Source organism: Teleopsis dalmanni, unplaced genomic scaffold, assembly GCF_002237135.1.
Source record: "Teleopsis dalmanni isolate 2A unplaced genomic scaffold, ASM223713v2 unscaffolded_contig_0763, whole genome shotgun sequence".
Classification (NCBI taxonomy): Eukaryota; Metazoa; Arthropoda; class Insecta; order Diptera; family Diopsidae; genus Teleopsis; species Teleopsis dalmanni.
This window is the reverse complement of record NW_024032145.1, coordinates 1-11,770: the sequence shown is the minus strand read 5'-3', so window position 1 is coordinate 11,770 and position 11,770 is coordinate 1. Positions and strand designations below refer to the sequence as shown.

Genomic DNA, 11,770 nt, shown 5'->3' with positions numbered 1-11,770 from the left:
TACTAAAACAAATATATTGCCGCTTAGTAAAGCAACTACTAATTTTCAACGCATTAAAACTTAATCATTACAAAATTTGTTGGTATCCATCAACAATGAAAGAAAACTTATTTAATGTTTACAATTAACTTGAAATTCATAACGTACTTATAAGTTATATATATTGTTTTACTACATTCTGACTACAATAAGCATAGCAAAAATATAAATATAAAGTAAACTGGAATTGTCTACATAAAATCAACGTCACATATCTATTCGACAAAATTTTGATGAGTTCTTGACATCATGTTAAAATAAAAATTTTAAAAAAATTGAAAAATGTTACACAAGAAGAAATACGGTGGACACAATTAGTGAATGCATAAAATAATTATATTCTATAGGATTGAACTGACACCATTAGTGAAAGTTGCACAACCAAAAATGTTCTATATATATGTACACCTACGAGTAATATCGAGCCAGTGAACCAAAGAAATGTTCCCATGATAACGTCATACTCCCAGATAATCCTGTCTGCTTGAGAAGATTAAAAGCATTTCTGGCAGAACGTTCGCAACTTGTTAAGCCAGCAATCATTTTTAAATATGGAACAAATAGTGTTGTTGGCAATAATTCACCCGCTAATCGAAGGAATTTAAACAAAGAAACTGCTCTTGTTGTTGACCGCAAGCAATTTGGTTTCATTTCGACTCCCCAAAACTCAACACAAAGCGATAGCCCAGCTCGGTTTTTTTTATAAAATTTTCCAATACATCGCATTAACATTTCAAAATTATTATCCAAATTTTGTGGTGGTTCAATCCCTTCTTTCATAAAGCTGATTACAGTTCTAGCAGTATCGTCAGCTCTTCCTCTTAATTCTGAAACCTTGGAATGCATATACTCAATGAAGTCAGTTAATATTCTGTGCATACGACGATAGAAAAACTCATTTCTAAAATTGAATATATTTCGGATTAAAAACAATACTTTACATTATATATTTACTTACTTATATAGTATTCCCACCTCTAAGATTTGATAATACATAAATTCAAATACATTTTTAGAAATAGCATCGTCAACAAGTTGTTCATCATAATCAATAACTTTAGAAATAAAAGGCTGTAAGTTCTGTGGAATATGTCGCAAATTTGCTAATGCTAACCCAAAAGTAAGCATTGTTAAGCTATTTAAACCGTTTTTTTTTTCTACTTGATAAATCGCATTATGAATTTGTTGAGCCGCACCAATTTCATTTATAATGTTCAAATTTTGCACAAGAATATTATCAACCCGACGTTGCAAAACACTTGTGTCATAAGAATAAAGCAATGCCATTAGCATAGTCATCATTACATCGTCAATAGATCCAGATGCCTCTAGTGATGTATAGTTGGACAGAATGTCTATTAACTTGATAATAATGTTTGATGGGAGTCCTCGTTGAGCAGACCAGTTATAAAGAGATGTAGCTAAAGCTAGTCTTGTATCTTCAAATAGTTCAAGCACCTGGTTTTTTTGTTTATTTGGACCAAACGCTCTGTTTTTAGTTAACAGCACTGTCTGATGTAAGTTTAAAAAAGAAGTTAAATATAAACACAGACAAATAATACACAGATTGCGAATGCAGAACAAAAAAATGGACCCCTTTGATTTCATGTAGCCAGCTCGAGTAGCCAGCTAAAAGCACAATCAGCTTTGAATTGTAGAACACTTAAGACAAACCAAAGCTGCGTATAACACAATGATCTTAAGTGTTCGAAACACACGAAAGAGCTGTTGAATTTGCATATGAGAAGGTGTGTGATATAGTATAGAAATTGTTGCTATATTTTCTATTCATATTGCTAGTTTGGGTGCTTGTGTGATTTATATGTTGACAATTTTCTGTTTTGCGAACTAATGCTTCCATAGTTTTGCTGCATCAAGACGAAAGGGCAATCAGTGAAGTGCAATTTTTTGTTTCTATATTTACAAAATCTGGTTTCTTTTGGGTTAAGAGGAAATAGAGAGGAAAGGGCGTTCAATAGTAGTTAAACACGAAGAAGCGTTGTTTAGTGTTGAATGGACACACAAACACACAAATTCAAAGAAATAGTCTTTGTTTTTTGTATAAATTTTTTCTAAAATATATGATTGACTTTGTGTGAATGCAATGCACAACTTTTTCCAAATTATTATAAATTTGATTTTTGATGAAATTTTATACTGGTCTCATACAAATATATGAGGTTTGCCTATTATGAGGTGAATGAACACCGGTAGTAGCCCAACCATAGTTGTTGTTAGTGCAAATGGTATTAATATGAACGGCAATGAAGACAGTACTATGACATGTACTAGCCATATATCATAAAGTATGTTAATAAACACCATGTTGTTAAATATCTATTTACAGTTTTATATTTTAATGTACAATTAATTAAATAGTTTATTATTAAGTTGCGTGCTTAAATTTTTAGTTATTAATTTTAAATTTTATATTATCAATCTATTTTATGTGATTAAATTAAATTTCATTAACAAATTTTTTTGTATATGATTTATTTAATTGATAATAATAAAAACTTGAACGTGTATTTAATTAATTGTACATTAAAATATAAAACATAACTAGATATTTAACAACATGGTGTTTATTAACATACTTCATGTTATCATGGCTAGTACAGGTCATAGTACTATCTTCACTGCCATACATATTAATATCATTTGCACTAACAACAACTATGGTTCGGCTACTGCCGGTGTTTACTCACCTCATAATAGGCAAAACTCATATCAAAATATATGAGACTAGTATAAAATTTCATCAAAAATCAAATTTATAATAAAATGGAAAAAGTTGTGCATTGCATGCACACAAAGTCAATCATATATTTTAGAAAAAATTTATACAAAAAGCAAAGACTATTTATTTGAATTTGTGTGTTTGTGTATCCATTCAACACTAAACAACGCTTCTTCGTGTTTAACTACTATTGAACGCCCTTTCCTCTCTATTTCCTCTTAACCCAAAAGAAACCAAATTTTGTAAATATAGAAACAAAAAATTGAACTTCACTGATTGCCCTTTCGTTTTGATGCAGCAAAACTATGGAAGCATAAGTTCGCAAAACAGAAAATTGTCAACATATAAATCACACAAGCACCCAAACTAGCAATATGAATAAAAAATATAGCAACAATTTCTATACTATATCACACACCTTCTCATATGCAAATTCAACAGCTCTTTCGTGTGTTTTGAACACTTAAGATCATTGTGTTATACGCAGCTTTGGTTTGTCTTAAGTGTTCTACAATTCAAAGCTGATTGTGCTTTTAGCTGGCTACTCGAGCTGGCTACCATGAAATCAAAGGGGTCAATTTTTTTGTTCTGCATTCGCAATCTGTATATTATTTGTCTGTGATATAAGCTATAATCAGTTTTGGTTTTGAAGAAAATTATTATTGCAAACATTTCTGTCGCTTTTTTCCTTTTTTTTTAATTAAACTAAAAATTCTTTTTCTTTCATTAATATTAAATTTTAATTAAACCAAATAAAAAATTTTTATAAGCGATTAACGTGAAAGTCCAATATAATGGATTGGATAAAATTATTCTGTATTTAATTAATATTTTATTTAAATTGATAGTTTTTTTTAGGAAAACATGTATTAATTATAACTGATCTACTTGTATACTTAAATTATTTTCCATTGGAAAATGTAAGTTATCTTAATAATTAAGTTACCTCTTTCGAAATGTCCAATCCGATAATACTGTCTAATATTTTCCAAAGAATATTTGTGTCTTTAACAAGCGATTGTGTAAACGAAGTTATTAATGACGTAACCTAAATAATATTTTATTAAAGAATTAAAATTAAAAACTAAATTATAGCATACCTCTTTTTGAACATCAGTTTCCCACGAAAAACCACTCGTTACTTGAAACAAATCACGTAATGTACTTGCAATAGCTTTTCTTCCATCGTAATACAATAGAATGGCTACTAGACCCCGAGATAAACCTGGATGTTTGATTAATTGGCGTTGAGCGGTGCATAGAAGTTGTAATGCAATAAACTCGTTTAAATCATACATATCAGATATTATTAGAGTTTCATCGACAAGATCCTTGGAAAGCATAATTCGATTGTTCGACTTAACTGTTACAAAACCTTCCTTTAAACCAGCTAATAATACAGCACGATTTCGTTCATTTCTTGTCTAACATATCAAAGTATATGTGAAGGATGTATAAAAAATACATGTTACAATTTTTATATAACGTATAAATTAAATTAAATCATAATTAATATAGTCAGGCATATGTTACCGGATTTTTAAGTATACTCGCAAAATTTTGTTTATATTTCCTCAAGCATAATTCCAGATCTGTCAAAGAAGTACTTGACGGTTGCGCCAGAGCCTGATTCACTATTTTGTTTAAGTTTTTGTAAGAAGTCCACATATCTTCCGGCATTGCTTCAATGAAAATGTATTATTTTTATTACATTTTTTCAAATTTAAATAACAAACCTTCCATTTCAATCTCAACGATATCACAGCCGTTCAATTGACTGTATTGTTATGCCGCCAATTTGTTTCAGGTATCGATAATCTTATAGCAAGCGCACACGTGTAAGCAAAACTACCGCATCGCACTTAATACTGGTATAGAAGGAAATATGTGTATACGAAACGCACCAAGTCTTATCGTGTATAAGCATATGTCTATGTTTTCAAATTAATTATTTGAAAATTTAAGTATTCATTATATATAATGCAGAAAATTTGAATAATTTAATGCATAATGTTTGTTATATTGTTCATAACATGAATGTAGCAGTTGTTGCATATAGAAAATAACGTACAATGATTTAACTAATAACTTATATCTTATAAATAATATGCACTATAACTATATTAATAATAAAAATTAGTATAAAAATATATAAAAAATAAAATATATTATAACTATATTGATAATGAACAGAGAATTAAAGAATTAAAACAATATATTGATGAGCCTTTCTTTCGTTATGGTCCTTACGTGCGGATATCCACGTTTCATCTTAAAAAATGATTAGCCTAATACAACGTTTCCACTACGTACTTAGTAAGGCATATAGTAACAATAAGATTTTTGCGTTTACATAATCATGAGCTACTTAAGGAATGGTAAAGTGTCAAAAAGTTCTAGGTTTACAACTTCTCTGTGTTTACATTTTAATTGTAAACAGATGATATTAAATGTTAGAAGAAAATAAATCAACATTGAAAATTTAAAGTAATTTACGGATATTTTTTTTTGATTGTGTTGCTATGTGGATGCTAAGTGTGTACTTTAAGGTATTTAAGAGTGTGGATGTTAAGTATGGCAAAAGCTCATATGTTGTAAGAGTATCTGAGCGAGTGGGTTTAGGATAAACGTTATCTACCTTAGCGGGGATATAAAATATCAAGCGGAAAAAAAACGTTGATCAGTTTTTATGAGAATCGAGCAAGCAAAATCTTGGTGCAGAGCATTATGCGTTTTTTCATTAAAAATATAAAAGTGAAAAGGATTAGTTTTATTAAATGAAACTATTAAATAAAAAAAATAAATGGAAAAATAAAAATTCCTAAAACAAATATATAATTTAAAATACTCCACTTTTTAGTGCTGCAAAAATATTGTGCATAACATTTAATTGCTACCAAAAATATTGTGCATAACATTTAATTGCTACAAAAATATTGTATATAACATTTAATGAATACTAATGTGAATGTTTTTTTTTTAAATAACAAAAAAAAATTGAAGTTTATTAGTGAAATAAAAATAACAAAAAAAAAACAAAATTCAAGTTTATCAGTGAAACAAAAAAAAAAAAATAATGTACGCTACATGCAAACTGATCTTGCAATATAACCTTTGAATTAAGACAATAGCTGCGTTTCAGCAAACATGATCCGCTCAATTTGACATGCAAAACAAAAACAATGGGGTGAACCAGCAATTGATCTGGTTCACTTTCTGGTTCAATGTGGAATGTGTGTAAAAGATAAAAGTGGAACGTATTTTAATGCAAATGAGGTTGGCAATGCGATGCAACGGTACAGTAAAATTATAAACAAATCTACATTTATATTTATTTATTATTGATTTTATTTATTTATTATTTATTTTATGTACTTATTTATTTAATATGTCGTTATTATTTATTTCTTTGTTTAAAAGAATGTTTTAACTATTACTATAATTAAAATTATTACCTTATTTATTTACGTTTCATTATTATTGAAAAAGTGTTGTTTGATAATTTATTAAAATCAATTAATTTGTAATGAATGTGGCAGCACCAAAAAATATAAATAAAAGAACTGTCAACAAGGCACAAAGGAGACAACAATAGCCGCAGTTCCCGCCAGTAGTAGTTTGGAAAAAGACAAAGCAGCACGTGAATAAAACGTAAAAACACAAATCTTAACTTTAAGAATATTTTATAATAACTAAGTATAAGAAATAAATAAACTTATCCATTACCAATACGGAGTGTTAAATTAACTTATCCATTACCAATACGGAGTGTTAAATTCGAAATAAAACCCAACATAACAAACCACTACATTGGTGACCAAGCCGACGCCGAATATAAAAAATGGCTACTCAAGAGCAAAAGATAACCGAAGACACTAACCCAATCAATGAAAACGCAACAATCACTGCAATAAAGCTGCCGATGCCAACATTAATAAAAAACAACATTGACCTTTGGTTTATTCAGTTGGACTACTGGTTCCAAGTCAACAACATAAAGGGCGATACTCAAAAGTTTGGCACAGTTATCGCAGCATTGGATGCATCGCTGTTAGAACAAATTTATAACACAATACAGAATCCACCAGCAACTCAGAAGTACGAAGCTATCAAGCAAGCAATAATAAAAAACTTTGCGGATAGTGAACAAAAACGCATACAAAAATTAGTTAGTGGTTTACAGCTTGGGGATAAAAAGCCATCCCATCTTTTAAACGAATTGCAACGTATTAGTGGAAGCAAACAAGACGAACAATTACTGAAAGGGTTATGGTTACAACGTCTTCCTGTAGAAGTACAGACATGTCTAGCCACAATTCAAGTGGAACTACCTAAGATGGCGGAATTGGCAGACAACATAACCGAAACAATCCGTATAAACTCAACAATGCAAGGAACTTACGTCAATGCAGCTAACGTCCCTGCAGCAGCTCATATTCAACGTGATGCACAAATCGAACAACTTCAACGAGAAGTGACCAGACTGACGAAAATGGTCTCGAAATTATCAACCGAACACCGCTCAAGAACAAATCAACGTTCACGTTCAACATCCAGAAACCGGAAATGTCATGATGATAGTGAAGAAAAGACCAGTACAAATTGTTGGTATCATAGAACATATGGGGCAAATGCAAAAAATTGCAAGCAGCCATGCACATATGGCACAAAAAACTAAAACCGACTTCGTCTACGGCGGCAGAGGAAGTTGTAAACGAAACATCTACAAGACTGTTCGTCTATGACAATAAGACAAAAAAATCATTCCTAATAGACACGGGTGCAGATGTTTCACTTATTGCCGCCAAACAAAAAAATTCAAATACAAACAATAAGAACGAAAGAATACTCTACGCAGCAAATGGTTCTATGATCAAAACATTTGGAGAAATAGAGATAACTCTAGCTCTTGGCTTACGAAGAAATTTCACATGGCCATTTATTATCGCAGATGTAAACACTTCAATCATCGGTGCAGATTTTTTAAATCATTTCGGATTAATAGTAGACATAAAAATGAAACGATTAATCGACACATCAACAAAGATTTTCTCAGCCGCAAGTGAACGTAAGGTAAATGCGCAAAAAATATCAACTGTGAACACATCTTGCAAAATTGCAGATCTACTAAAAGAATACATCGACATCACTAAACCAACACCGACAAATCGCCAGGTGACAAAAGTCACTCACCACATATTAACAAAAGGTCCACCAATATGTGAGAGACCACGTAGGTTACCTCCAGACAAGCTAGCAGCAGCAAAAGAAGAATTCCAAAACTTAGTCACAGCCGGAATATGCCGTCCATCAAGCAGCAATTGGGCTAGCCCCTTACATATGGTAAAAAAACCAGACGGTAGTTGGAGACCTTGCGGAGATTACCGTCGCCTAAATGCAATCACCATCCCAGATCGTTACCCAGTTCCTCACATACATGATTTTGCACACATGTTATATAACCAAAAAGTTTTTTCAACCATCGACCTGATTAAGGCATATCACCAGATACCAGTTGAACCGGGGGATATTCCAAAAACGGCGATCATAACTCCATTTGGATTATTTGAATTTACTAACATGACATTCGGACTTTGCAATGCAGGTCAAACATTTCAACGCTTCATTCACGAAGTATTACGAGATCTCGAATTCGCCTTTGCCTATATTGACGACGTCATTATTGCATCAGCAAACGAGGAAGAGCACAGGCAACACTTGCAACAAGTATTCGAACGATTCAGAAAACATGGTTTAATAATAAACGTATCAAAATGCGTTTTTGCTCAAAACACAGTAAAATTTCTTGGTTATCTCATCAGTGAAAAGGGCATTCAACCTCTACCAGATCGAGTGAAGAGCATCAGCGAGTACCCGCTTCCAACAAAAACAAAAGAATTAAGAAGATTTCTAGCATTACTTAACTTTTATCGCAGGTTCGTACCAAACGCTGTAGATTCTCAAACTGCACTTCAACAAATGATAAAAGGAAACAAGAAGAACGACAACACACCGTTATGCTGGACCGAAGTGAACAAAACAATCTTCCAAAAATGTAAAGATGAACTAACAAACTCGACACTACTTGTTCATCCGTCAAAAACTGCTACGCTTGCATTACAAGTAGACGCCTCGGATAAAGCTCGCGGCGCAGTTCTTCATCAAGTGACAGACAGCACGTTCCAACCACTCGGTTTTTTCTCTAAACGATTAACAGATACACAAAAACGATACAGCACATACGATCGTGAGTTGTTAGCCGCATATCAGGGCATAAAACATTTTCGACATATGTTAGAAGGTCGTGAATTCGTATTAATAACTGACCACAAGCCAATCACGTTCGCATTCCAGCAAAAGTCCGACAAGGCTTCACCACGTCAAGTCCGTCAGCTTGATTATATAGGTCAATTTACAACGAATATCGTTCATGTCAGCGGAAAAGACAACATCCCAGCAGATTTTCTCTCGCGGATAGATAGTATTAGCATCCCAAAAATCGACTACGATTGTATAATTGGATTACAACGATGTTGCCCACAACTACAAGATATCAAAAACAACAATTCCATCGAAATCAAACTTTTATCTTTACCAACAATATCGGATAAAATTTATTGCGAAGTTTCAACTGGGCGAATTCGTCCTTACATTCCGGAGAAATACCGGCTACATATCTTTAAAGCTACGCATGGGTTGTCTCATCCCAGCATTCGGGGCACAACAAAAATGATAGCTGAAAAATTTTTCTGGCCTTCTATAAATGCTGATATCAGAAACTGGACCCGACAATGTATCCCATGCCAACGTTCTAAAGTGCAACGTCACAACCGTTCACCTATTTGTCAATATGAACTCGCTGAACACAGATTCGAACATATAAACATAGATATCGTCGGCCCGCTACCACCATCAAACAACTGCACATATATATTAACCATCATCGACCGTTTCAGCCGATGGCCAGAAGCAATTCCGATCCCAGATCAAACAGCGGAAACCATCGCAAACGCACTGATTACTCAATGGATCGCACGTTTTGGCGTACCCTTACGTATCACAACAGACCAAGGAAGACAATTTGAATCTTCATTGTTCAACCAACTAGCTGAAGTTATCGGTTGCAAACACTTACGAACTACGAGTTACCATCCTCAAAGTAACGGAATGGTGGAACGATTTCACCGCACATTAAAAGCAGCCTTAATGTGCCACCAAACAACTTCTTGGACAGAAGTTTTACCAATAGTATTGTTAGGTCTACGCACGACTTTTAAACCAGATATTGGAGCTTCTGCTGCTGAAATGCTATATGGCCAAACTCTACGTTTACCGGGCGAAATAGTAAGCAACCCTAGCCACAGAAATATAAATCAACACGATTTCATAACCAAGCTAAGAGAACAAATGCAGAGCGTCAAGGCAACGTTGGTATCGCATCATATAGACCGAGGCTACCACATCCAACCGGATCTAAGCTCAGCCACGCATGTATTTATACGAAATGACAAGGTAAAACCACCATTGACGCAACCTTACGATGGTCCTTACCAAATACTAGAGCGAAATGACAAGACGTTTAGAATACTGATCGAAAACAAAGAACAAACAGTTAGCATAGATCGTCTTAAAGCTGCTTTCATATGTCCCGATACAGACATTGACATCCACAACAAATCAATGGTATACCACATCCAAACAACGTTAATGGCGACCAGTCTGTGCGACCAAATACAACAGCTAACCTGACAAAATCAGGACGCAACGTTCGCTTTCCAACCAAATTTAGTGACTCCATCACTTAGGGGGGAGTACTGTGGCAGCACCAAAAAATATAATAAAAAGAACTGTCAACAAGGCACAAAGGAGACAACAATAGCCGCAGTTCCCGCCAGTAGTAGTTTGGAAAAAGACAAAGCAGCACGTGAATAAAACGTAAAAACACAAATCTTAACTTTAAGAATATTTTATAATAACTAAGTATAAGAAATAAATAAACTTATCCATTACCAATACGGAGTGTTAAATTAACTTATCCATTACCAATACGGAGTGTTAAATTCGAAATAAAACCCAACATAACAAACCACTACATGAATATATATAAATTAAGTTGAATACATTTATTTAATTAAAACTGAACAATACATAAGGATTCAGGCTCTCCAATATAAACGTTTATAAAAAAACCATTTTCATCGCAAACTATCTGCAAGATTAAGCTATAGTCATGCTTTCTTTTGAAATAAGCCTATTTGCTATGGTGTGGTGCATTTATTTTTACATGTGTACTGTCTATGCAACCAATTACGAACGGGATTTTTTTTGAAGTTTCCACTTTTGCATTATTAGCAAGTGCGTATTTTATAAGTTAGTGTCCAATTGATATACGCTAAACACTAGTTCTTTTAATTATTCTCTATACAGAAGCTCTTGGTATGCCAAAACAAATACCAAATTCGCAAAAAGTATCATATTTGCCATATACCACAAAAATATGTAAATTTCCTTCATTGCTCTCGTTCGATTGTGATCTTCACGGTTATTTTGTATTTGCTGATTGGATTTTATTAACAAATCTATTAAAATATGAATCATAATTAATATATAGCAATTGTATTTTTTATGCGCAAATATCAATCAAATAATCTTTAACGGAACAATTATTGATCGTTTCCATAAAATTTCCACTATATGCATGCTGATGCACTTCATCCCTTGAGCTTAATACACTTGGACTAGTGTTTAAAAAGAAAATGGAGGAGTCAGTTTTGCTCGATAATTCTAATAAAATCTGCAATTTTCATTTATTTACTATAGAATTAAATTTAAGTTTTTAAGTAACTACTAAATAAAAACTTACATTTCATACTTCAGACATTTCAACAGATTTTATTTATTTTCCATTTTTTAGATTTTTTGTATTCAAAATTTTCTCACTTATTTTTTTAGCGCCAAAATTATTCACATAAATCAAAAAATTTTGTGCAC

General features: G+C 32.6%; 2 protein-coding genes across 2 annotated transcripts; one reads left to right on the top strand and one right to left on the bottom strand.

Moving 5' to 3' along the window:
• Positions 1 to 384: 384 nt before the first annotated feature.
• LOC119663685 (nuclear pore complex protein Nup205-like) lies at positions 385 to 4,643 on the bottom strand. Its single transcript, XM_038073293.1, has 6 exons — positions 4,516 to 4,643; positions 4,313 to 4,461; positions 3,880 to 4,203; positions 3,726 to 3,827; positions 998 to 1,551; positions 385 to 940 (listed from the first exon to the last, which is right to left on the bottom strand). Exons 1-6 carry the CDS (start codon positions 4,520 to 4,522, stop codon positions 448 to 450), a joined length of 1,629 nt encoding a protein of 542 aa, XP_037929221.1. The 5' UTR covers positions 4,523 to 4,643; the 3' UTR covers positions 385 to 447.
• A 1,977-nt stretch (positions 4,644 to 6,620) lies between these two features.
• On the top strand, positions 6,621 to 7,457 carry LOC119663684. Its single transcript, XM_038073292.1, has one exon. The coding sequence runs from the start codon at positions 6,621 to 6,623 to the stop codon at positions 7,455 to 7,457; it is 837 nt and encodes a 278-aa protein (XP_037929220.1).
• Positions 7,458 to 11,770: the final 4,313 nt, after the last annotated feature.